Source organism: Marmota monax, unplaced genomic scaffold (assembly GCF_021218885.2).
Source record: "Marmota monax isolate L192 unplaced genomic scaffold, Marmota_monax_Labrador192_F-V1.1 WCK01_AAM20220418_F8-fsc00008, whole genome shotgun sequence".
NCBI lineage: Eukaryota > Metazoa > Chordata > Mammalia > Rodentia > Sciuridae > Marmota > Marmota monax.
The window spans coordinates 15,237,350-15,264,687 of record NW_026694432.1 but is presented as its reverse complement, the minus strand read 5'-3'; the positions used below and the strand labels follow the sequence as shown (position 1 = coordinate 15,264,687).

At 47.0% G+C, this 27,338-nt stretch overlaps 1 protein-coding gene across 5 annotated transcripts in view; it reads right to left on the bottom strand.

Annotated features, from left to right (window-relative positions):
• Window positions 1-27,338, bottom strand: part of Csmd2 (CUB and Sushi multiple domains 2) — a 548,321-nt gene that overhangs the window by 80,141 nt on the left and 440,842 nt on the right. For all 5 annotated transcript variants that reach the window (XM_046468882.1, XM_046468883.1, XM_046468884.1 and 2 more), the window contains 10 exons: window positions 20,857-20,952; window positions 19,447-19,650; window positions 18,900-19,024; window positions 17,920-18,016; window positions 16,743-16,847; window positions 12,438-12,556; window positions 11,847-11,916; window positions 11,049-11,165; window positions 7,607-7,816; window positions 1,566-1,754 (listed from right to left, as the gene is read on the bottom strand). In XM_046468882.1, the coding sequence (XP_046324838.1) occupies window positions 1,566-1,754; window positions 7,607-7,816; window positions 11,049-11,165; window positions 11,847-11,916; window positions 12,438-12,556; window positions 16,743-16,847; window positions 17,920-18,016; window positions 18,900-19,024; window positions 19,447-19,650; window positions 20,857-20,952 (1,332 nt within the window). The remainder of the gene's footprint in view (window positions 1-1,565; window positions 1,755-7,606; window positions 7,817-11,048; window positions 11,166-11,846; window positions 11,917-12,437; window positions 12,557-16,742; window positions 16,848-17,919; window positions 18,017-18,899; window positions 19,025-19,446; window positions 19,651-20,856; window positions 20,953-27,338) is intronic.

The window sequence follows — 27,338 nt, the reverse complement described above, 5'->3', positions numbered from 1 at the left end:
TGGGGCAAGTCATCATTGTGAAATGCCATGGGGACATTTGGGGGAACCTGTCATCTGGTCTTCTGAGAGAAGTGTTCCCAGTAGAATTCACCTTTGGGCTCAGACCCGAGGGGTGCCTGGGGCTAATCAGATCAGAGAGAGGATGGTTACCTAGGAAGAAGCAGTATGGGACGGAAACAGGGGCCAGGCTGTGCTACATTAGGGTGTGAACTTTACCCCCAAAAGAAGGGATGCCTTGCTGGATTCTGAGCAGGGGAGCATCCTGGGGACTCACTCCCTGCCTGGTGAAGAATGCGCTGAGGCTGTGTGCAGATTGGCTCAGTGAGGCGTGAAGTCTGACCAATGAGGAGGTGCATCTGTCTAATGGTGGCCTGGGATAAGACAGAGGTGGTGGATAGAGGAGGATGCGTGTGAAATAAAATTAGCATGTAGAAAGCAGGACTTGGCACATATGGGAGACAAGCAGAAGGGAAGGCGCCCAAATTAGGGACTCCAGGTGTGCCTGTCACTAGATGGAGATTTCAGCTTCATGGCGGAAAGTCAGTAAGCCTTTCCAATATGTTGGGATTTATTTGTCTCTGAAATAAGTGGAGATAATAATAATAATTATAATAATAAGTGAAGATAATAAGTAAGCAATTAGATATTCAGGTATGGTGCTCAATAAGGAGATGAAGGGTGCAGACATAGATGGCATTTGGGGACATGAGAAAGAATGAGAGAAAGAAGAGAAGGCAGTCTAGAACAAAACTCCAAAGAATAACAACACTTAAGGAACAAAGGAGATGACCACAAAAGTGGGCCCAGGCATAAAGGTGGTTAGAGAGCAAGAAAAGACTTGCTGATGAGATCAAGGAAAGAGCTTCTGGCTCTGACAGCAGGCTGAGAAAAAACTGCTCGTCTCTCTCCCAAGATGCCATAAAAGACAAACTAGGAGTAGGAAGGGAACAAAGTCCTCAGTGAAGCTGGTCACGTAGCACGTGATTAGACAGCAGGTCCAGAATGACCAATTGTGATGGGTTAAAAAAAAATGGAACTCAGAAGGGAGTACAGGCTGCACAACCTCTCAGTCATCCTGGTTCTGGTCAAGGAAGAAGACCTGAGAAAGTGCCACCTCCAGGTCCTTGGTGTGACCAATTTATCAATCTCTAGGAACATGGAGGAAGGAGAGAATAATGCAGGTGTGGGGACAAGTGGAGAGGGAGCAGGCCAGTTCCTAGAAAGAGTCTCATTTTCTTCTTCCTTTGGGAAGGTGCCACGGTTAACTCTCTCTCTCTACCCCTCAGCACACTGCTGGGCCCCTACATCCTCATCTGCATCTTCCCTTCCAACTGGGAATGTCTCGTTGGATCTTCCCAAGGGCTGGGCATGTCTTTCCCCTGGCTATGGTCCACATCTCCCCCTGGCTAGACTGGGTCACACCCACATGAAAACAGGGTGAATAAAGTTTGCCAGGACCACCGAGTATCGGTGACCCATGGAAGGCAGGAGGAATGTGAGGCTGCTCTGGGTCCGTCTCTATGGTCACCCCAGGAAGGACCAGCAGGGACAAGGGAGGAACGTACCTTCACACCTGGGCAGGGGGTGGTCCCAGTTCCGGTTGGTGCCATGTTGACATGTGAGGACAGGGTGGCCAGTCAGCTGATATCCTGGAAGGCACTCGAAGGTCACTGATTGTCCAACATTGTAGCCAGCTCCCCTCACAATGCCATTGGCAAAGGGCTCTGGATCTGGGCACTCTTGAAGTTCATAGGCTGGAAAACATCAGAAGAGGTCGTCTCATTCTCTCTGGGTATTTTCTTTCCAATCACAATATAGGAGCAACAGGGGGTTAGCGCAGGGTGAAGCACTGAGACTTGGACTCCAATGAACCTTCGGCACCTGCTAGATGTTGGCTTGGGGTCTGCAGTTTTCATCTCTCTCAGTTTTCCTATTTATAAAATGGTTATTGTGAGGACCGAGTAGAATCTCAGATGCATAGCCTTTGCACAGCGCTGGCACATGGTAAGAGCTCAAAAAATGTTATCTAGGGCTGGGGCTGTAGCTCAGGGGTAGAGCGCTCACCTAGCATACCTAGCTAGCTCACCTAGCACTGGGTTCGATCCCCAGCACCACATAAAAATAAAATAAAGGTATTGTGTCTACCTCCAACTAAAAAAATATATATATATTAAGAAAAAGTATTATCTATTGTTAGTGTCCCCATGGGAAAAGGAGGCTCAAGGGACACACTGCTAGGTGGAGCTGCTATTCACTGAGCACCCATCTGGGGCCAGGCATCGGCCTAGGTGCTTTCGTGTTGTGAATCTCATGCAACAAGGTTCGAGATCACAAACATAGGAAGCAGCAGTGAGGGCAGGAGTGGACCTGTCGACTCTGCAGGATTATAACCGACAAAGAAGGAAGGACAGAAGGAATCTGGTGGAAGTCAGCCAACCTGCAGCAAGGAGAGCAACTTTGCAGAGGGACGAGCTGGGTTGGTAGGAATGTGTGACTGTCATGCAAGCGAGTCCCTCCAAAGAGCAGAAAAGCGGCCCCCATGAGAATGTGTGGGCCCAACTCAAAAGAAGATGCCTTAATGGGCAAGGCTGAGGCCCATCCAAAATGGGGAGGGGCTGAGGGAGATGCCCAGTGGGCACCGCAGAGCAAAGCCTCCCACTAATTGGGTCCACAGGACGAAGACTATCCTCTGTGGTAATAATTGGGCCCATTCTGCAAAGGAAATCATTTTAAGGAGGAGAAGGCTTGATCCCCCAGCGGAAGCTCTCAGGGGGAGTAGATGAGCCAGAAAGAATGCTCCTGAAGTGGATGCGTTTATCGCATGTAATGACAATGTTAATAACGATGGCCTCTCAGCTGAGGTTTCCCGTGCACCCATTCTGCCATCATGGCGGAGGTCTGTGCTTCCACTAGAGATTGTAGAGAGAAGTCTCAGTTGGGAGAGCTGGGCAGGTTTCCTGAGAAATCACGGAGATAACTGGGTGTGTTATAAACGAAGCAGTCCTTAGTGGGAGTGGGTGGGCTGGAGAAGAGGCCCTGTCACTGGGGGTGGTGGTGGTAGGGGGTTGGGTGATTTGGCCACAAAAGTCTTGGTGGAGGCAGGGAGCCTGGTGCCCAGCCCACTGGGTGCGATGGGGTGGGCCATTTCAGAAAGCCTGGGTGGGAGCTCGGTGGACCCAAGGACTCTGAGGAGCCTGAAGAGGGTGGCTGAGTGTGAGAAGCTGCCGCAGCCTTGATGAGAGGGGCCAGTGTTGCTCTGGGAGTGTTCGGGTGGAAGGAGCTTTTCAAAAGGAGAAAAATTTCTGTGAGACTCTCTGGATTCCTTTCAAACTGCTGAGACAAAAATCTCAGAGCCTGGTCCCTGGAAGGAGCTTCCAAGGCAGAGGTGGGATCTAGGGGACAGAACTAAACCCTCTGAGGAGAACTCACTGCATTACCCAAGGCAGGACTCTCAGGGACAGGAGCTGGGTTGTCCCAAAGGAGTCACTTCAGTGAGAACACACGTGATTTCAAACAAAGGGCCACCATTTAGAACATTAATAGCGAGGATGCCTAACATTTTGGAACCGTGATATACGTCTTAATCATTATGAAAAGTTCTAGATGAGCATGATCCTCCTGGGAGTGTGAAAGGAGTGAGTTAGGTCCGATGGAGCCTAGTAAGAGTAGCTCATGAGGGATGGAAAAGGAAGCCCCATCCTGGAAACTCTGAGTGTCCAACTAAGGCATTTGGAGGAAGAGGGAGGAGTTGGACTTCTTCCAAGGACAGCCAAAGTACCACAGGGAGCTGGGCCTGTTTGACAGAACTAGCCTCAGTGGGGACAGATGGCTCTTCCAAAAAGCTGGGTCTTCCCATGAAAGGAAAGCCTGGGGAGGGGGCAATGTCCAGAGCTTGTTTACAAGGCACGACTCCACAGGGATGAGGGAGGGGTACACGAGAATGCCAGCTTATCAGGCCGGGAGAATTATCTGGGCCTGTCACAGACTGAAGGCCTCAGTGGAAGTACCTGGGCTTCTGGCACCAGAGACAACCTAGTCTGAGAGGTGGGGTCTCTCAAACAAAAAGCCTTAATAGAAGCTGAGCTCCATTCTCAGGGCAGCAGGTGACCTGAGGCCACGTGAGGCTCCACAGGTGTCATGATACGTGGGCAGGTGTGGAGGAAGCAGTGGACTTGTAACTCAGGGGAACATCTGGGCAAATCCTGAAGGTGAAATCTGGGTCTTGTCCCAGGTGGAGGCTCCCCGTTGGACATCACTGGCCTCTCCTGGTGCAGTGTTGAGTCTCCAAATGCAAACTCCGGCCCTCCCTCCCGCTGTCCTCCCCACAGGGAAGATCCTCAGAGGAGGGCTGGTGCCTCGGATGTGTGATGCTCAGTGGAAGCAGCAGGCATGTCACAGAGGGAAATGCTGGCCCAGAGTGTTGGCCTGTTCTCCTGAAGCCTGAGGGACAGTTGGGCTCCTTGTAGCAGGTTCTGCAGGACTCTCTCCAAAAAAAGGGGAAGTCTGGGGTTGGGGGATCATCTGAGTCAGGGGCTAGGACCCTGGGGGGTGGTTAGGTCTCTTCTGGGGGTGGGAGGAGTCAGTGGAGAGTCTGAGGTTGCCATCTAAGGACAACCTTTACAAAGACAAGTGGGCTTACATACCGGGCCAAGCAAGAGTGACTGTCCTATCACAATGGACTCAGTAGGTGGACTGTGGGCATCGGGGGTGAAGAGCAGAGCAGCTGTCCTGTAACGATGGTGGTGTTTCCACAGTTCTATTTATCAGAGAGGACAGGCCTCAGGGAGAGAGCTCCAGGGTTAGATTGTGTCTCCTTCATATTCAGATACGAAATCTTAACCCTTAACACCTCAGAATGTAATTTACTGGGAGAAAGGACCTTCACCTATCTTATCTACATTAGTCTTTAGGGTGAACCTTGATACGGCTGATGTATTTATAAAAAGCAGAAATTTCAGCAACCTCTGTACTATTTTCCATAATGGCTCTAATTTACATTTCCACTAAAGGCAGAAGGGCTCCTTTTGCTCCAAGTCTTCCCCAACTGCAGAAAAAATGATAACTGTTTAAGGTGATGGATATGCTAACAGCCCTGATTTGATCAGACACAATGCATACATGTATGGAAACACCATATCACACCTCCTAAATGTGTATGATTATTAGGTGTCAATCAAGAAAGGAGAGGGGCTTGGGGATAGACACATCTGGAGAACACAATGAGCAGGTGAAGCCAGAGACCAGAGAGCCAAGCAACTCCAAAAATGAAGATGCTGCAAACCACCCAGAGTTAGGGAGACACCTGGACCAGGTCCTGCCTCAGAGCCCAGGAAGGGACCAGCCCTGCCAACACCATGATCTTGGACTCCCTGAGCCAGGGTTGCCAGACAACAAGTTGCTGTGGCTCAGGCCACTGGGTTTGGTGTCCTCTGTGATGGCCACCCTAGCAAAATAAGTCACAGGGGAGGCATTGGTGGGAGGTGCTGTGTCTATCCCAGTAAGGTGCACTGACCTGGTACTTGGGACCAGGTCTCTCCCGTGACAGACCACTGTGAGACACCATGGCCACCTAATGCATCCCGACCCACTGAAGAGGTTGCCCTCTCCACTTGATGGGCACACTCTATGACAAGCCCACACATTGCTTCCCTGAGGGCAGCAGCCTCATTACTATCAGCACTGTTTGCCGAGGCCCAGCTCTTAACTGAGGCCCTCCCGCCAAGGGCCCTGACACAGGTGACAAGCCTAGTCACACTCTCTGAGGGTTCCTGCCCCAGCCAGACGTGCACACTGAGGAGCATTCCCTGTATAACTAACCCAGTTGCAGCCACCTGGTCGGATACCCTTTAAGGCCAACCCTGGATGAGAAGCCCAGTCCTTGTTCAGTACTCCTCTGACAAGGGAAAAGCTATGTCTCAGAAAAATACCAACAGCATGGTGCTCTTTATAAGAAAACATGGCTGAAAACTTTGTGGAACATTCCTTATTCTTCCTGGTCACATGTAACATAGGCCCGTTCAGAAAAATGTCAGAGAAGTTCACATCAAAAGAACAGTGGTTATTTCTGGAGAATAAACCTGGGTTTAGAGGCTGTAGACAGACTGTTAGCTTTCAGCCAGAATGTTCCTCTTTCTCTCTCTTCTTTTTCTAACCAGGTGACTATGTTAGTGGATTGTTTGTGTGATTAAAAATTAACTTGAAAAAAAGATATTCACAAAACAGCATTTATAGTATAAATCTATTTTGCTAAAATAGATTCTATCTTACTAAAGATGTAGTAAGAGAGCTACAAAAGGAGAATAGGGAAACATGAATTATACTGTTAAAAGCTGGTATCTCCACATAGGGTAGTAATGGATGGGATTTGAAGGGAATTCTGACTCTCTATGATGTGTGGTATAGTATGAATATTTGTGTCACCTCCAAATTCACAATAAAACTTAATTCCCAGTGTGAAGGTATTTGGAGGTGGGGTCTTTGAAAGTCTTCCCTCATGAATAGGATCAGTGCCCTGATAAAGGAGGCCTACGAGATATCCTTTCCTCCCTCTGCCAAGTGGTCACAGCTAGAAGGCACTGCCTACCACCCAGAAAGCAGGCCCTCATCAAACATAGAATTTTCCAGCACTTTGATCTTGGCCTCTCCACCCTCCAGAACTGTGAGAAATAAATTTCTATTTGTAAGTGCCCCCAGTCTGTGATATTTTGTTACAGCAGCTTGTGCTGACTAACACAATGTGCTCACAAAAACCTCTATAATGCTTTCATTTTTTAAAAAAAGCATGTACTGGCATTGGGAAAAATACTAAAAATATGAAAAAAATCAGTGGAAGAATCTGGGAAGAGTTTAGAATAAATGATTCAGTCAGTCTTAGTAGGAAAGCATTCAAGCAAGAAGTTGGGCCTACTATGTGATGGGCCATCTGTCACTTATGGCTATGGGGATTGTGCCCAACAGCTGCACAAGTTGGGCACAATCCCCACAGCCATAAGTGACAGATGGCCCATCACATAGGGGAAAACTGAATTGGATTGGGAAGGGGCCTTTCCAGGAAAAGTGTACCAGCAGCAGTGAGGCCTGCTGTAGGGTTTTGCCTTAGGAAGTTGAGCCCCATGAGCATGGTTGGGCTTCACAAAGGAAAACCCATCTCATTGTGCCAGGGGGTGCTACTTGGGTTGTTATTAGAATCCTCCAACCTGACATAGGAAGAGCTTTGTTGGCAGTTATGGGGCCTGATTTACAGGGAAGGACCTTGAGGTTATAGTTTAGCTTCTCAGGCCTGAGGGGAAGTGGCTGTCTGGATGGTCAGGGATTCAAAAAGGAATTTGCCCAGGGAAAGCTGTTGGGTCTAGACATTTGTGGAACCTCAGAGGGCATGTGGGGCCTGCCACTCTGGGAAAGTGGCAGTACTTAAGCTGTCAAAGGGGAGATCCTAAGGGACAGGGGATGTGCCTCTAGAGGAGAGCCTCTGCACAGGCTTTCTGCCCCACCCCACCCCACCCCTCCTGGGGTTCTCTCTCCCCCATATGGACGTCTGGGAAGATGGGTGGCTTGGGGCAGGAGATGAAGGTGGACACAGGAGCTCACAGGGCACTCCTGACCTTACCCTGATACTCCAGCTTGAATCCAGGCCGGTTCTGGGAGTGGTCGCTGTGGAAATACACGGTGGTCTCATGGGAGGTGGAGAGCAGGGCGCTGGGGAGCTCGCTGCCGCTGAACCTGCCCATCATGCGGCTGGTCTCGTAGGGGCCGTTCCGGATTTCTATGAAGTCATGGTTGGGCTCCGTGGAGAAGTTCAGGAACTGGATGTGAGCTCCTGGGAGCACAATAGAGGCAGATAAAGCCACAGCCACGCAGTCCTGCTTCAAGTGTGCCCCCAGGAAAGCATCCCCAGCTGAGCCCCCACCAGGGGAGTCCCCACCACTGACTTCCCACCAGTCATGGCAGCCAGGATGTGCTTTTTGAGTTGCTGGTTCAGTTCCTTCTCTTGCCTTTAGGTTGGACCTCCCCCCCCCCCAAAAAAAAAAAAAACCTGTTATTCATTCCAAAGTGAAGGCATCGAACTTTTCAGAGTTCCACCCTGAGTCCATCTGACTTCCCTGAATGCAAAGTTCAAGATTATCCCTTGATTTAAGTGAGTGACAAGTCTAATATCAATATAAAGATTGCCTCACTAAAATAAATGCTTTACTTAAAAATAACAACCCCATAATTACTCAAAAGGCATGACCTTTAAAACTGGTATTTTCTATTTCTAGTATTTTCTAGAACCTTTCACATGACTCAGAAACACAAGGCTTAGAAGTCTACATTGTCCCGTCTGTTCCATTAAGAAGCCAAATGAAGTTCACACTTTTGGGGATCTTAGTGGGTTAATCAAGATCTCTTAGCAACCTGACAGGTGAAATGAATCCAATTAAATCCCTAGTTTACATATTTATATGTGCTTTGGAGAATGGGAGGTAGGAACATGAATATCTGTTTACTGTTAAGATTTTTCAAAATTGGATTACTTTGAAAAAAATGTTACTGGACTGAGGCTCTGGCTCAGCTGTAGCGTACTTGACTGGCATGTGTGAGGCACTGGGTTCGTTTCTCAGCACCACATATAAATAAAGAAAGAAAGAAAGAAAGAAAGAAAGGTCTATCACAACTAAAAAAAACATTTTTTTAAAAAAGTGTTACTGAAGAACTCTCTTTACTGAGCACAGGAAAATACCCACAATATATTGTCAATTGTGAAAATCAGATTTCAAACTAGCATATAGAATCCAATTCTAATTTTCTTGGGTGAAAAAACCTAGAAGAATATTCATTCATTTGCCCACAATATTTTCGGAACATCTGCCCTGCAGTTGGACTGTGTTTGGCATTCTAAAGGATGAACAAGATCAGAGAGTCTTCAAGAGCATTATATTTTAATGGTGGGGACTAAAGCTGTTACCGATTATCTCTGCATGATAGGATTACAGACTGAGTCTGATTTTTCAAATTTGCTCATCTGTACTTTCTAATTTTCTTAGAATGAACATATCTATGTAATTGAATTGCTTTTGCAACTGATTATGTGAAGAATAAAATAAAGATTTGACATATAATGTTGAGGACCCTTCACTTCCTGCCCTGTCCCATTCCCCCCTCCTTTCTTCCACAGAAGAAGTCACCAGCGTGAATTTGGAAGATATCCTTCCAGTTTAGCTGTAGATGCTTAAATATATGTGTGGGTTTACTGTATTTTAAACATTTACATAAATGATATTATGTTGTACATACAGTTTTAAAAACCTATTTATTACTCAATACTGTGCTTTCCAAGGTCAATCCATGTTAATATACAAAAATACAATGCATTCATTTTAACTACATATTAAGCAAGTCTATCTTATGATTACCCAAACACACAACTCACCCTCCTTCTAATGAAACTGTAGACTGTTTACAAGTTACAGTTTTGTGATGAGCATCTCTACCCATTGTCAGTGGAGCCTGTGTCTGCCATTCCACCCCCTGGGCACCTTTCCATGTTGGAGAGCACTGTCCTTGGTGCCCATAAAGGGCTCTTTAAGGAGCTGTTGGAAAGAGCTGGGCTGTGCTCGCCATCTAGTGGTAGCAGTGTATAAATGCAGAGGCTCTTTATCCACCTGCAGGGGAGGGGGGACCTTGGTCTGTGTGACCCAGCCCGAAGCAGCTTTGCTCCCTACAGGTAAGTACCCAGGATTTAGAGACAGAGCGTCTGTGTGGATGAACATAGGCCTCACGGGGAACAGGCACCCGTTTAACCTCGTTTGCCTCTGCATGTGGCCCTCTCCCTGCCCTCTATCAGCCTATGTTCCTCTGCTCCAAGCCTGAATGTAGAGCTATGGGGGCTCCCAGATTCCCTTTGCTCAACCCCTAAAAAAACTGGGGTGTCCCAGGGCTGCCAAGGTGTCATCACTTTGCACCCAGTTTCCTTCAGAAGATGGTGCTACATAGAAGACTCTGGACTTAGGAAAGTCATCAACCTCTCCCTTCCCTTCCCTTCCAGCTGGCTTTAAAGAAGCCCAGCGAGACCTAGTTGTCTAATCAGAAGACACACTCCTGGCCGAATAAAAGACAAAGTGAGCAATCTTCATTTCTGAGGCTCCTAGACTGGGAGGTTCCAGCCTGTCCAGAATAATTCCCTTGGGACATTCTTTCCTAAGAGCAGAACAATTGATGATTTGGGTGAGATGACCCCTGTGTACAGCCCATCAATTTCCTGTCAGTGCACAGCCTTTATCCCTTCAACAGGGGATATTTGAGGTCAAATTATATTCCTCTTCATGATGCATGAATCGCCAGCAGTTAAATTTCTTACCCAGATTAATGTCCTCCACACCCAACAACCTGCCATGCCTGGCATACAGTCCATGTCCCCTCCCCCTACTGCCCTCCCAATCTCTAGGCCAGCTAGAATGTGCCTAGGAAGAATGCAAACTTGATTTCATATTGACCTTGGCTCAATTTAATTAGGATGATAAATCAGATAGGAGAATTAAAAGCACAACTTGAGGCCCAGTCTTGGTAGAATAGATTTCTTCTTCTTTTTTTTAAACTGTCCTTGGGTAACTTCTCATTCCACATCTCTGGATTTTAGTTCACTACTCAAATGATAATGATAGAAACCTCTAAGATTCCTTCCCCCTTGAACTTTCATCTCTGTCATTCTTTTTTTTTTCTTTTTAAAGAGAGAGTGAGAGAGAGAGAGAGGGAGAGAGAGAGATAATTTTTAATATTTATTTTTTAGTTTTTGGTGGACACAACATCTTTCTTTGTATGTGGTGCTGAGGATGGAACCAGGCCGTACGCATGCCAGGCGAGCGCGCTACTGCTTGAGCCACATCCCCAGCCCCCATCTCTGTCATTCTTAATGCATCCTCAGGGATGCAAGAGGTCACCAAGGGAGACCAGAGAAGCATAGCACTGATCAGATGTGGCCGAGGTTGTACCGAGATGGCTGCAGACCACTGTTTTAACCCAGGGGCCTGGGCTGGAGGTACCGCCTTCCCTAGGAGGCTGTGGAGACTCACCAAAGCCCACGGGCAGCACTATCTTCCAGGAGCAATCCATGTTGCTAGGGTAGTTGCCTGGGAAGCCGGGGCTCAGGATCACCCCCTCCAACTCTTCCACTGCTCCTCCGCACTGCGCTGTGACAGGGACATGAGACAGGGTGTTAGGACAACATCAAGGAGACGGCAGCATCATACCAATGTCTGGCAGCTTTTAGAGCAGCTACTTCAAACCTTTCCAGAGTCATAAGCCCCTTTGAGAATCCAAAGGAATCTCCCCCAACAGCTGCACACCTGGACAAAACTGAGTCTGTAAATTCAGGAAGTAAAGCACACTCTAGGGTAAGTAGGAGTCCACACACCCAAGTGATGGCTCTTGACCTTGAGATCAAGATCACAGATCAGTGCCCTTATAAACAAGGCATGCAGGAAAAATGACAGGGGTCCACTCCAAGAGAAGTCTGACCTTGTCTTACACTATCACCCATTTCTCCCTCTCCTCATTTCATAGCCCAATCGACTCTTCCAAGACTGCAGAAAAATGAGAAAGGGAAGGGAGGGGATTGCTATGCATCCTGTCCCCACTCTGTGCCAGGCTTTTTCTAAGGGGCAAACCTCCTGGGATTTTTCATTTGCGGGCCAGAGGTTTCCAAAAGTCATGACAGCTTTGAATGAGAAAGGTTACAAAATCATTAGTCCAAAACTGCACTTGGAACAAATCCAGAACATAAATTATTTTTTTTTTCTGACTTGAACTTGAACTCAACAATACCACTAAAGGATGGAATTGAATGGATGGAAAAATCCGGGCTCTCTTACCAATACAGAGCGGAGGCGGGTAGTTCCATCTCCTCACCGTCCCAGGCATACAGGAGATGTGGGCGTGGCCCTGGAGGAATTAGAAACAGGGATGTGCTGACTGTCCCCAGGGGCACAATTGTATGTACAACCCAGAACAGGGGCCTCGTGTTAAGGAACAAGATATACGAAGACACAAAGGTCCACTGTGGGATTTCAGGTAAAGCAGAGGGAGAGTGATTTTGGGGGAAGGCCAATTATTAACAACCATTACCGAAGAATTCTCATTACTAAAGGTTTCCTTGCGAGATTCCTTTAATTACTAAATTCCCTCATGGCCTTAAAAGGAAAATTAAATTTTGTTAAGGTCCAATCAAACCCAGCTTTGCAGGAACATGTTCTAGGCTGGCTTGCGTTGAATTGTTAAAGTTAGCAAAATCTGTCTTCTGCATGAACAGCTCTGGGACAGGATAATGTCCTCATGGGAACAGGTCCTCATGGGAATCAGGGCGGCTCCCTGCTCTTTGATGACAAGCACCTCTGCTGAGGCAAAGCTGGCCAATCGCAACTCAGGGGACACCTGTCCTGCCTTGGGGTGTCGAGGGGAGATACCTGGAGGGCATAGCCCGGCTCACACTGGAAAGAGACCACATCGTTCACCAAGTAGCGCTCGCCGGTCTTCACTCCATTACTGGGCACCGCGGGTTCTGGACAGCTGCTCAAGCCCACCGCTGGGCAAGACAGAGGCAGACAGAGAGGAGAAAGGACAAGCCAGCAGGTCAAAGGGACAATGGATTCAGGGCTTTCCTGGCAGCAGGGAGGGTAAGGCAGGGGCCCACCTGTGCTTTCTTTGGCTTTAGGCCAGTGCCTCCCACCCTTTACACCTCATAGTGCACAGGCCAAATGTCCCAGGTGCAGGAGGCTATCATCCTGGAGACTCAGGCTGCCCTGCCTGCCCACTGTGGGCCAGGGAGCTCTGGGTCCTGGTTGTAGACCCCCAAGCCTCTCTAGGGGAACCTCTCCCATGTTTCCCCTGCTGCCTGCTCCCAACCTCCCAACTGCTCTCCCTCCTCCTTGCCCTAACACAGTTCCTTTGGGCTGAGATGCTGGAGGGGGCCAGATGCCTGGCTATCCCTGATGGTCCAATAACCAGATCTTAGAATGTCCTGGGAGAAGTTTGCTAGCAGACAAGACTCTCCTCTGCTTTATTTCTCCTGTTGTTTTTGAGGTCGGTCTGGCTTCTTCTTGGGAGAAGTACTGGTGGCTCTTCACATTTGGCCTTCCCTGGGCAGTGCTGGCCCTCACTCACTGCCTGACCTCATAACAGCCCCCGGCTCATCCTCTGCCCCAAACTGCTGCTGACCCAGTCCACCTGCCCTCATAGGCAACTGACATTGCTTTAGATCTCGCCTTGAATCATGGGCCTTCCTTGCTGAGAGGCCTGAAGTGGGTCCCTGGGGCCTATCAAACCAAGCCCAGGCTTCTCATCCTAGGCCTTTGGCACCTTTGCAATCCTGGCCAGGTAGGTCCTTTCTCTAAATCATCTGCACAGGCTCTCAAATTCTCCCTTGCTCTCCCTCTTGGCTTTTCAACTTCAACCTCTGCTCATTTAGTCCTCACCATATGCCCTGCATTGTACCCGGGGCTTGGCGGGGGCACCTGTCCTCGTCCTCCTGCTCCTGCACCATAGTCCCCTTAGGAGCAACACTCACTGAGCACGTGCCATGAGTGAGGCCAGGCTGGGAAGTCACATGCCTCCTGAATCCCCTCGAGGCAGGCCTTAGCCCCCATTTCTCAGAGGAGAACCCTGGCCAGGAGAGGCCCGGCCTGTGCCCTGGAGCCACAGAGCTGGGATTCACATAGAGCCCTTTCTGCCAAGAGGAGGCCCAGCCCCAGCCAGATGCCCTACAGCCTGCTCTGACCCCTCCTTTTCTCATCCCCATCCCCCAGGCCTCCAACTCATCCTTAGCCTGCTGAGTCCCTTTCTGGCTGATGCACAGCACCCAGAAGGGCAGGGGTCCTGCCAGGGGGCTTTGTGCTTCTCCTGTGCCCCACAGAAGCCCATCTGCAGGTAGAGGCACTTCAGATGCACAGAATAAATTCCTGTGTATTGGTGGACAGAACACGGAGTGCCCTTCTCCAGGAACTAGGAGGCAAAGGGGTGACTGTGTGCTGAGTGCTCTGTTTGCTTTAAACTATGCTTCTGCACCCAGGGAGGCAGGACAGGGGGCGGGGACACTAGCTGAGCAGCCTCTGCCCTCCTGGTGGCTCCCTGGAGAGATACAGGCTCCCAGGGTGTCTAGTGCCTTCAGGGAGCCAGGTGTCCATGGAAAAGGAACAGAGAAGGACTGGTTAGCCAAAGCCACCAACCACCAGCCCCATCTTATTTTGTAGCCCTCTTCTGATGAGCCCTCATGCTATATTCAGAAGTGACACTAATAATAAATTTTGTTTCTTTTGAGGACAATTTATATATAACGAAATGCATGAACTACACGTGTACATAGTCAAGTGTGATTGTCATGGTGGTAAACATACCTGCCCCTGTACCACCCAAACCCCCATCAAACTTACAGAGCTGCTCTCCCTCCAGAAGGCCCCTCCCACCCTTCCCAGGCAGCTCCTGTCCTACTTGTTCTTTGAAGATGTGAGTGTGACTCTTGGATGTGAAGCCTCTTCAGGCCTGTGTCCAAAACCTCAGCAAAAGAGACAAAAGACCCCAAGGACAAGGATTAAAACAATCTCCCAGCTGAGCCGAAGGACTTCACCTTGGCTGTTCAGGTCTCTTTCTCAACAATGCACCTCACTATTTAGTGGGGGTGGTCACAGCTTAGGGACTTGAGGCCTATTCCTGGGAAGATAGTGGTGGCTGGAAGGAGAAGGGGGCAGAGAGCGGAGGGGAGAGAGAACGAAAAAGCATGATGGGGGGAAGGGCACCAGGGAGGAAAACGAGGCTGGAGAGAGGAAAAGCAGGAGGAGGGAAAAGTCCCTTCTCACGCTCTCCCTCACGCTGAGCAGCTTGGTTTTAATCCGTGCTTACAACAAAGGAAAAATTAATTTTTTATCCTATGTAATTTATTACTTTTGAAAGTGTATTGTTCCAACTTCCATTTCAATTAAATAAAAATTAAACATGAGTCATAGAGGAGATGTGACTCTACAGCACCCCTCACCATTCCTGTCTGCAATAGCAGCTCATTCTCCATGTTCTGCACCCTCTTTATAGAGTATCAACAAAACACAATGACAGGGTCTTGGCTTCCAGGAATTCCAGACTCCAAATGTCCCTCATGAGAGGACAGTGCATGGGAAATGCCACCTGGAGAGAACAGCCAGTTCCCCAGACAGAGAAAACCAAGAAGAGACAGGTTTTTTCTGAGAATGAGGCAATTGAATGACAAGCAGACTTAGGGAGGAAGTGCATCTTTAAAAGAAAGAACCAGCCAATAGTTTTAGGGAACATTTAAGGACTCAAAAGAGTTGATAAAGAACCAAAATTGGAGGGACCAGAGAAGAGAGGATAAAGGGAATAATGTGAATTACTGAACAACCCAGGCTATTTCATTCCCCGGGGTGAGTGAAGCCTTTCCTGTGTGGGGGGAGGAAGGTCTCAGAGATCTCTGTCCTGCCCTCCATCCTTCGGGGTCTTGGCTTACGCTGTGCCTTTCCCATCAGGTGCACGCTTCAGTTCTTTAGGGGTGGGGTATCCGGGGATCCCGCTGGCCCTCCCTCCACCACCTGGATAGAGTTCATTTTTCTAGGAGACCCAGGCCTCTAGTGCCACTAGAGCCTTCCATCTGAGGGGCCCATGTTGACGCAGAGAGTGACACCAACCATGCCTTCCCACATTTCCTGCTTCTCATTCCACACCTAGCTCAGGCATCTCCTTCTGCAGGGCCTTACTTGGCTAAGTCTAGCTCCCTTCCTCTGTATTTCTTGAGCATATCAGGCTGCACTAAAATAACTGTTTCCACGTCTCTCTCTCCCCTACACTCTGAAGGCAGGAACCATCTCTTATTTTTGTTCTGCAGGGACCTAACCCAGGGCTTGGTGCATTTGTTTGATACTCAGTGTTTCTTCATGACATTCACCTTCCCATCTGCCCAGAAGAAGTGTTGGTTTTCTCCTTTGAGCCACTGCTCTGCTGTCTAGAGACATCCCTGTGAGCTCCGGTAATGCTGTGATGTTCTTCTCTAGGTATCTGCCTCTGAATGGCTGACTTGGAAGGGATTAACCCATCCTGATCCCACCCGGTCCTAGCACAAACCAGCAGAGCACCTGGCACATTGTAAATGCTCAATGATTATTTGCAGCCACCTGCCTGGTCTTTCCTGTACCCAGTGGGGAAAGGAGTCAGGTGAGCAGTCCCAGGATAAATGCAATCTCCCCACAAATTCTTTATGCCCCCCAGCCCTTTTTGTTTAGAGTTTTAATCGTGACCACTTAAGGAAGCTGAAAGTCAAGATATAGGGGTTTGAGCCCAGAGGGAAAAATCTTGTAGGAGAAGAGTGAAGTTTCTAATGAGAGAAGAAACTTTGAAGACAATTGGATCATAGAACCAAGGATCAGAGAGGCCAGTTTGCAGGCTTGGAGGAGGAGAGCACCTCCACATTCTCATATCCCAATTTATATACTTGGGCTGAGGCCAATGACCAAGCCTCTTTCCAATTCTTGATTTGGACTCAAAGGAAGCTCACAGGTTGGACACTCCTGGTGGGACCTGGCTCTCCCATGCTCATTGGCTATGCAGACTTGGGGAGGTTCCAGACCCTCTCTGAGCCTTAGCTTCCTCACCTAGGTAAGGCTTGAGTGGGATGGAGAATGTACAGCCCCAATAGAACCCCTGCTCGTGGAGGGAACCCAGTAATATCTGTTCCCACCCTGACCCCCCAGCCAGCCAAGATCCCGCTTTCTCACTTTTGTACTCCAAGTGGAAGCCGGCGGCAGACACACTGATGTCTGAGTAGAAGTGAAGGTACAGTTGGTTGGAGGTGCTGTTCAGAAGGGCAGGCATGGTGGTCCCTGGGTAGGGAAACCAGGGATCATTTAGGCATAGCCTCCCAGGCCCCCCAGCTCCTCCCTGTTCCTCTTGATTCTGCTGCCTGTTGACAGGCAGCTCTCAAGGTCCCCAAGTGTCCTCAGTGTTATCAAACTCACTAAATGACAATGGGTATCGCTTAGAGTGCCAGGTCTTCAATGGCCACGGGAGGGGAGACTCTACACCATTCCCCTCAAGATGAGCACCGCTGTGGTCATGCACCAGCTAAGCGGGTCCGCACCCAGCCATCTTCAAAATGACTCTGCTATGTGAAATTGTCTGGGCAACCCAGCAGTGCAGACAGTTTATCTGGGATCACATGATTCCTTTTCATATCTCAAAAGCATGGCGTTCTGGACCTAGCAGATTCGGTTAATTGCCCTGGCCATTGGGCAATTATAAATACACACTACCTGCAGGCAGAAGTCCATCACTGGAATGGAGACTGGTGTGGCCACTTTGGAAAACAATTTGGTAGTTTCTTAGCAGGTTAAATTGAGTTTCCATATGGCCCAGCAATTCCATTTCTAGGTATCTATCCAAGAGAACCGACAATACATGCTCACACAAAGACTTATGTGTGAAGAGTTCTCACTGGCGTTATTCATAGTGGCCCCAAATTGGAAACAAACCAAGTGTCCATCAACAAATGCACAGGTGGACAGCCATGCAATGAAGTGCTGATGTACCACTACTTGGTGAACCTTGGAAACACCGTGCCAAGTGGCAGAAGCCAGACACAGAGGCCACAGAGTGTGTGATTCTGTTTATGTGAAATGCCTGGAACAGGAAAATCCAGAGATTGAAAGATTAGTGGTTTCCAGAGGCTGGGTGTGTGTGTGTTGGGGAGGGGTAGGGAATGAGTACAAATGGTTTCCTTTTGGAATGATAAGCATATTCTGGAATTAGATAGTTGGGGAACCCTGTGAATATACAGAAAAACTACAGCACTGTATACTTTGAAATGGTGAAATTTATGGTTTGTCAGCATCAGATTTCAAAGATGATGATATTTATTACGATCTCCAAATTGAAGCCTCAGAAGCTCTGGCTTACCTGAGAAACTCCCCAGCATGGTGACGGTGTTATCTGCACCATCAAATACTTCCAGGGAGTCCCAGTTCTGCTCTGTGACAAAACTGATAACTTGAATCTGGGAAGGCAGAGGGATTGACTTGTTGGTTAGGCAGCCCGAGTCCCTCCCTCCCTCCGCTCTCCTCCTCACCCATAGTTGATTTATGGAGTGCCTGCTGGGGGCTGGACACTTGTGAGGCCCTCCCCACCAAGGCAAGATGCAGCCCCTCCCCTGGGCTCTTGCCCAGTGGGGAAGACAGATGTGAAGTGAAAGATCACCAGGCAGTGGGCTTCTCTGCAAGGTGGAGAACGGGGAAAAGAGATTCCAGGAATTGGGAAGGCTTGAGCCTGGCCGGCCCTTCTCATCTCTGGAATATTCCTTGGACTTCCCCACTTTCCTGGCTCCCTGGCATCAGACATGCTACAGCAATGAGCCAGTCGTGTAGCTCCAATCCCAGCCTGTGGCCTCTCTCTTGGCCTGGTGGGCTCTGGATCCTCTTCCAGGCCTCCACCCCAGTTCTGGGCCTCCCTCCACTTGGCTGTCATCCTGGGCACCAGTGATACCCCCATTTCAGCTCCCTGGGTTCTCCACACTTTACCTGCACTTGGCGCTTGCTCATTCCCCTCAGCAAGGTCTCCCCTTCTACCCTCTACAGTCTAAGAAAAGCATCCTTCAAGCCCAAGAATCCCCCATCTTTACATTCTGGTTCTAGGTCCACTTCCTTCTCTGAGCCTGCCCTGCTGGCCTGAGCCCAGGCTCACCTCTCCTCCTTTCTGAGTTATCTGACTCCCTCCTTATGCCCCATGTGAGCTGCTTTGTCCTTTCATGTGTGGCCACACCTCCACACCTGGACTGCACCTCTTTAGCTGAAGGGGCAGGGACACAGTTGGGGATCCTCCTCTTGGCTCAAGGCTGGGTCACATCTAGCACCTGTGGGCAGTGACCTGCCCAGGGCTCCTACCTGGATGCCTGCACCTTCAGGGACCATGATCTTCCATACACAGTTGAGGCTGTTGAGGTAGGGCTCTGGGAAGCCGGGTGACAAGATGGTGCCCTTGCGCTCCGTCAGATTGCCTCCACATGGCACTGGGAGGAGACATAGCACTGGTCAGCGGCCTCTTGCACTTGTCCTTGTGGCTCCTTGGGAGCCTCCCCAGACAGACTCCTCCCTCAAGACCCCAGCCTCTGCTTCTGACTCAGCCTCTTCTGGCCTCTCCTTTTGACCCCGAGTCCTGCCCTTTTTCTTCTGTTCTTGGCCTCCTCCATGACTGTTCCCCAGGGACTTGGACCCCAGCTCCTCCCTTCACAAGCCTCCCTCACCCAGCTCCTCCTCGCTGTCTTCACTCCTGGCCCGCAGGACCAGAGAGTGCTGTGGCCTGAATGGGTCGCCTACTTAAGGTACATGCTGGGAAGGGCTGCTTTGTGGTTTAGGGCATCTGTGGGGACAGATTGCCTCTCCAGGGAGAGAGGTCTCCTGGCAGCCCCATCCTGGTTGCCCAAGTACTCACCCACGCAGGTTGGTGCTGAGACGTTCCACTGAGCCAAGGCCCCAGGCACAGGGAGGCACTGGATTTCTGGGGACCCCTGCAGGGCATAGCCGGAATTGCATTCGAAGCGGACGATGGCTCCCACTGAGAAGTCACTGCCCAGCCTCTTGCCATAGCGGGGTTCTGGCACAGAGCTGCACTGCGTGGCGCTGGTTCGGGGCACCGCTGCAAGGCGCAGGGGACAAGGGCACTGAGGGGAAGGTCTCATTCCTTTAGAAACTGGGTGATGGATGCACACACAATGGGACTTTGATAGACACTCTGGATGGGACCCTGGGAGGCCATGGGCAGTTTCCCTTAGGGGAAGGGTAGGTTCTCTCTCTAGGATGAGGTGCATTTTCTGAATATAGTTGGACACAAAATGTTGCAGCACAGTTTCTGGGAAACCATGGGGTGGAGTGGGGGTGGGGAACAAGGGAAAGAACCCTGCAGGCAAACATCAGGCCAAGAGCTGCTCTTTGCTTCCCAAGGATGCCCCTTGCTGATTAGGGTCCTGCATTCCTTAGCAGGGAGAATGGCCCTTCCTCCTTCACTGTCAGCCTGCTTTTGGCTTCTCCTCCTCGGATGCCTTAAGACCCTCTCTAGGGCTGCTCTCCAAGACCTGTTCACAATGGCAGATTGTGGAACCCTTTAACCCAGGCTCTAGAGATGGCACCTGTGTGGCAGGATTACCCCTATGCAGGAAAATGCATCTTATCCTGGACAGAGTCAAATACATAGGGCCAAGTTGGAACCTGGGCCCTAGGAAAGTGTATGTTCTCCTGGACAAGAGGAGGCTGGGGCCACAGGTAAAAGCTGGGGTGCTCTAAGACATTGCTGTTCTGGACAAAGATGGGAATGGACATCGATTGCCTGGTACCAGCTAAGCCATGAACTCTTTTTGACCTGTCAGTGAGGACCTTGTACTACCCTTGTTCTACACAGAGCAAACTTGGGCTCCAAGGCACCCAGTAGCTGACACCACCTCACCTCAGAGCTTGTGTACCCCATTCCTTACTGTGCCTTGCAAACAAAACCAAGCTCCATGAGAGACAGAGTCCAGGTAAAGAGGCTGGGCTGGTGTCCCCCATCCATCTGGACTGTCCCAGATAGTGGGCAGGAGTGAAACAGTGAGGAATTGGAAGGAGTTAGCCTCCGGGATCTAATTTTCTTCCTCATCCCACAGAGTTCGGTCCAAGAAATGTGTGATTTGGGTAAAGGTTCAGTGTATGAATCTCAACTGAGTGTCAGGGAATTGCCCCCAAAAGAATAATTGCCCCCAGATATCCTGAGAAAAGGTCAGATGAGGGTTTGAAGGTTCCCGTTTCTAGGATCACAATCATGGGAGAGCTGAGATGGCCTCTGAACCTCCAGCGTCCATGTCTTACCTACCTTGGTAAACAAAGTGGAAGCCCCTGGCTGGTGCTTGGCCTTTGGCACTGAACTTAATGAGAACTTGATTGGAGGTGGCCAAGGGTAGAGACTCTCCTGCAGAGATAAGGGGTGAGAAGGGAGGAAGACTGTGAGCCTAGCGGCCGGCTCAACAGAGAAAATCCCAGCCGGGGAGCAGGGGCTGCCCACATCCCACACAGCAGTTTGCTCCACAGTCCAGGCCTTCTTGAAATAAAACCTCACACATTCAGTGTACCTTACAGTTCCAAGTTCGCCCATGGACTTACCTTGACCTGTGGTCATTGGGAGGTTGGCATGGCAGAGTTCAGGACCCTGACTTAACAGAGCAAGACAAGGGGGTTCAGAAAGATTACATGTCCTGCCCAGAAAGGAGAAAGTGGCTGAAGATGTGTTGACCCACAAGGATGGACAGAATGGTCATTACCAAGCTGACTGGCAGTGTACTTGGAAAACTGACATCCATCTGATTAAACAAACAAACAAACAAACAAAAAGACAGAACAAAACAAGGCACTGGCTAGGAAGGAGGGTGACGTGATCACCTGAGAGCAGCTGGCCTTTCCCAGACCTCCTATGAAATTATGGATAAGCAGAGCAATAATGTAATTTATTGCTTATCCTAGGACACTTTTGAGAGTAAAATGTCATGCTATTAATAATTATGCCAGGACATCCAAGTGAAACCTAAAATGGTCTCGGGCAAATCAGGAGGTATTGTCACAACACACTCACTGGGGACATCTACATGGGCAGGGGAGGCTGGAGAAGGTGGGCAGCCTTGGCTGCAGAAGAAAAAGGTCTAGTCCTGTTTGGTGTGGTGCAGATGCACAAGAGGAAGGACAGCACCAACTCTTCTGCAGCCATGAAGCACAGTCCTGCTCCTCATCACCTTCCTGTGGGAGGACTTGCCCAGGGAGACATGGTGGCAGGCAGTGGTATGGCCACTGCTACATGCTTCTCCTGTGCAATCTTATGGGTCCTTGAAAGTGGATGCAGAAGGGAAGTAGGGATCAGAAAGGACCATGCTGGAATTCAGACCTGCCAAGAAGACATTGGGAGCCACTGGGAGGTCCACCAGTGCTTCCAGAAAGCCTACGTGATGCTACTGGTCACAGTGAACAGATGACCTTTTGCACAGCACACTTAAATTTACACATAGCCCAGAGGGCTGGCCCTCTCTAGCTCCTCCTGGCAACAGAGGTGGGCAGAGAACACTCTCCTGTCCTCCCACTGTTTAGTCTGACAGATGTGGGTTAGGACCCCAGGGATGGCTCACACAGCCTGTGACTTCAGTCCAGAATGCATGCAGACCTCCTTCTCTACAGAGCAACATCCCCCGACACAAGAAAAGATTTCAACGTTTTTAGAGAGAAGACCACTCTAAGAAGTCAAAGAAAATATTTCTATGTCAAGTACAACAAAGGACAGCAAAAATCTCAGAAGATTCTTGGTCACGTTTGTCACAAGTTTAACTCAAACATCACATCTGTGAAGTCAGAGGAGGAGGATGTGCCAAAGGAAGGATCTGAGATTAAAGGCCATAAAGGGACAGGAATGCTCATACACAGCTTCTGGACCCTTCAGAAATCAAACAGTGGAGATGAAACATGGGAATTTCTTCCAGGATCCACAGAAAAAGGATGAAGGTTACCAGAACAATAAGAGAAATGACAAGTGACACAGATGATGGATGTGAAAAACCCAATAGACGTATGTCAGGAGTTCCAGAGAGAGAAGGTGGAGGAATCAAAGGAGAAAAAATAATTTACGAAGGAAGATACCTTTCCTACGACTCATGGTTTAGATTGCACCAACTTGCCAAGAGCCAGATCTGAGCAGTGAATAGATATGCCCCTTTACACAGTGGGCTGTGTGATTTTTAAAGGGAAAAAATATAAAAATCATAGGGTTAGAAAAGCATCTGTTATTTACAAGGACAAGGAATCAGGTTGGAACCCAATTTGTTTGTAATATTAAATGTTGGAATAAAGTGGAATAGTTGCTGCAGTTTTGAAAGATAAAGGGTGTGAACCATAATTTGATTTGCAATTGAGTTGTCATTTATATGATATGTCAAAAGAAAGGCATTCTCATACATGCAAGGTGACAGGAAGTACTGTAGTTAGGAGCCCTACTGAAAAAAGGAGCTAAAATAGGGAAATGAAGGATAGCAGTGATAAATACAGCCAGGAAAGTATGGGCAACCCCAAATAATCACTGTTCACGAGGCAGCAAAACTGAGCACAGATGCCAAAACTTGTCCGTAGGGAAGAGATTCATGATTTTAAAATAATCGCTAAGAACAATTAAAAGACCAACAAAAAACTGGGAAATTAGAGATGGGCCAGGTCTGAATGGGAAGGAGGTACAGCAAAGTCAACACAAAACAAGCAAAACCAGAGAGGACAAGCCATTGACAGACACCAGGCCGAACGTTTTACCTGCCAAGTAAGTAAATAATCTTCCTCTTAAAAAGTCTACTATGGAACCAACCTAGATGCCCTTCAATAGATGAATGGATAAAGAAATATACATAATGGAACATTACTCGGCATTAAGAGAGAATAAAATTATGGTATTTGCAGCTTAATGGATGGAGTTGGAGAATATCAGGCTAAACGGAGTAAGCCAATCCCAAGAAACCAAAGGCTGAATATTCTGATAAATGGATGCTGATCCATAATGGGTGTGTGCTGGGGGTGGGGAGAGGAAGAACTTTGGGCAATGGGGAGGGAGAGAGGGAAGGGTGCATGGGGGCAGGAAAGATGGTGGAATGAGATGGACATTATTACCCTAGGTACATATATGACTGCACATATGGTGGGACTCTACATCATGTACAACCAGAGAAATGAAAAGTTGTGCTCCATTTGTGTTCAATGAATCAAAATGCATTCTGCTGTCATATGTAACTAATTAGAAAAAAATTTAAAAAAAGCTTTCAGGGGAAATGAGGAAAGAGAGATAAGGCAGATAGGGATACAAAGGGTATGAAAATTGTTAAAGACATATGCAGACAAAGAAATATCACAATGTGGGAGGTGTTTTAATGCAAGATTCTCCATCATTGCTGTATACAATAGAAAACAAAGTGAGGACGTTCAGTAATGTTCCATAAGCTTTTTTCTTAGCCCCAACACACTATGGACAGTTCACCCCCATCAGTACCGGTGGGGCTCATTATCAGTGTTTCTCCAAGGGAGGAATAAAACTCTCTGAGTATATCAATAATGATAGGTCTAATCTTTCCTTCCTTCCTTCCTTCCTTCCTTCCTTCCTTCCATTTCTATTAGTCCTACACACCTATAACTATACCTGTATCTGTATCCATATTTGCATCCAAAGCTTCTAAATACATACCTACCAATCTCTCATTACCTATAGACCATATACCTATACTTAGGTTTTTATCTCTACAGCTATACTTATATCAGTCAATCAATTGATCAATATTAAAAAGATATCCCATCCTGAGGAGTCCTGATTTATACTCTTGGCTGAGTGCATAAGTGCAGGATAGTGGCATCGAGGAGTCATTTGGTGCAGAATCTCTGATAAATGGATATGAAAAACAAAATTGAGTAAGACTGATCCAATAGCTATTTCAAGGCCCTTTCACTCCTGCTAATAACCCTAGGGGTAAGACTTCTGCTATCTGCCTTTTTCACATGAGGAAACTGAGAGTCAGAGAGGTCAGATACTGTGCTCACGCACTTAGAAAGCAAGGCCAATAGCTCGGACGAGTCCGGTTGGTGTGACTGCAGAGTCCAGGCTGGCCTCTGCTACTGTGTGGCCTCTCAATTCTACAGAGAACATACATTCTTCTCAGATCCTTTGGGGGTTTAAAATCAAAATGTCCTTGGCTACTGAAAGATCTCATTTACTCTCCAAAGTAGAAGTGGCACAGGACACATTCTGTAACCATGTGGCAAGAAAAATAGAAATTAACAACAAAAGTGTAACAATAACAAGATCCAAAGTCTTGCATGGAAAAGAAGAGACATTCTTAGTCAATCCTTGGTCAAAAGTAACATTGTGGGCTACTTAGAAAGTAATGATAAGGAAAGTAGTACATATTAAGATGTGTGGCCTGAAACTGAATATTCTGCTGTAAATGTATTCTTTCTTACATGGGGGGGGGGAACCCCAATTCAAGAAGTTGAACAAGAAGAACAAAATAATTTGAAGAGGCAAAAGAGGAGAGAAATTATGAAATTAATTAGAGGTTGATTAGAAAATAACAATAAACTGTGTAGAAAATTTGATAAATTGGAGCAAGAGAAAAAAATTAAAAACCAACCAACCAACCAGCCAACCAACTACAACAAAAAACACAAAACCTCGCCTACAGTTGAGAAAAAGGGGAACTATGAATACAGCATTCAGCATACAGGGTCAGGGGACATGAGCAGCAAACAAAGTAAACGAAGGATAGTAAACATTATCCTAGTATATTATATGAATTATGTTGCTAAATTTAAAAGAAATTATGAAATTTTTTGGTAAAAAAAATTTACCACTGAAATCAAAGTAATATGCTTGAATAGACCAGTGATCATGGAAGGAAACAGAGAAAGAAAAGAAAAAACACGGAAAAGAGGGCAGCAAAATGAGGTAAATTTATTTGCAAATCACATTGCTTCTTGCTTAATGGCCAAGAATTAGTTGACAATGGTAGCATTATTTTGGAAGGTTCAAAATGAATATACCAAAAATATGACTGTCTTGGAATTTAATAACAAAGACCAGTTAGAAAACACAATGAGGCGAGTAAAAGATCTATTTGTGGCAGCAACACAAAGGGCCACAAAACATCTCAATGAAGTCTCTAGGAATAAAATTAACAACAAAAAAATGAATATTGCTTAAATAAAAATCAGGGCTGGGGTTGTGGCTCAGCTGTAGAGCACTCGCCTAGCATGTTCGAGGTCCTGGGTTCAATCCTCAGCACCACATGAAAATAAAATAAAGATATTGTGTCCATTTACAACCAAAAAATAAAATATTTAAAAAAATTAAAAAAATTTTAAATAAAAATCATTGCACCTTCCCCTAAATTACAAAAGATAAATGAATGGCGAGATAGACCATGTTCCTGGATGGGTAGAAGTGTTCACCTAAAGATGTGGGTTCTCTCTAGTTTAATCTATGTTTTATGAAATTCCAGTCAAATTCTTGATGCAATTTTTTAACTTGATGAAATAGTTCTAAATTTTATTCGGAAACAAAAAAGTAAGCAAGAAAAGTCAATAAAAAGAATTCAAAACAAAGAATGACCATGGGGATTGATAAGAGCATGTATTTAAAATGGTTGTAACATTAAACACTACGATAGTATCGGTAATAGTGTTACAATAACTAAAAGTGATATAAGAATAAACATTGGAGGAAAAGTCAAGGAACAGACCCTTCACTTCATAGAAATTTAATATATGTAAATCTGGCATTTTGAAAATTCTGCTAGGACAACTGATTAACTATAACTGGTTAGATCCTCTGTATCAAATAATAAATCAAAATAAATTCCAAGGGTATTAAGGCAGAACAATGAAACTAAAAAGAAGCAAAAGAAAACACAGAGGAATATTTATTTGATCAGCATAAAAGCAAAGGAGAAAACTATAAAAGGAAACATTGATAGATTTGATATCATGGGAAATTTCCATTTTCTGACATTAAAACACCCCGAAGAAAATTAAATGGCAAATGACAAACTGGAGGGGAAGGCATTTTATAGCATATAATCTAGACAAAAGGTTTTATTGTATATAATGTATATCACTTATAATTATATGGAGCTCTCACTCAATAAATAAGAAAAACAAGTGTTAATGGAAAAATCGACACAAATTTGCAAACAGAAAATACATAGGCGAATAAACACACTATAAAAAGTTTACCACCTAACCAGTAATAAAAAACGGTGAATTAGAAAATGAGATACTGTTTTTGCTTTACAAACTGATGATACTTTGGGTGTCTTAATTGCCTGGTTTCATGAGAATAACACCCTCTTATTCACAGTTGGTGAACAAGGTAGAAAGGTCTTTTCAAAAAAAAATTTTTTAGTTGTAATTAGACACAATATCTTTATTTTATTTATTTGTATGTGGTGCTGAGGATCGAATTCAGTGCCTCGCTTGTGCTAGGTGAGTGCTCTACTGCTGAGCCATAACCCCAGTGCACCCCCCCCCCAAACAGGGGTGTTTGACGATCTGTATAAAAAGCCATAATGATCTCTCATATCTTTTGACTTGGTCATTCTGCTTCTAAGATGCCAGTCAGAGATATGCATAAAGATATACATATAATACCTTGAATTACTTTTTTTAATACCTCGAATTACTCTTAATTAGAGTAAAATATAGAAACAATGTAAATGGCATCTCCAGGGAATTCATACTTACGTATGAATACTTAAATAACTACATGAAACACTAGTAAGCAGCCTTTTAATACCC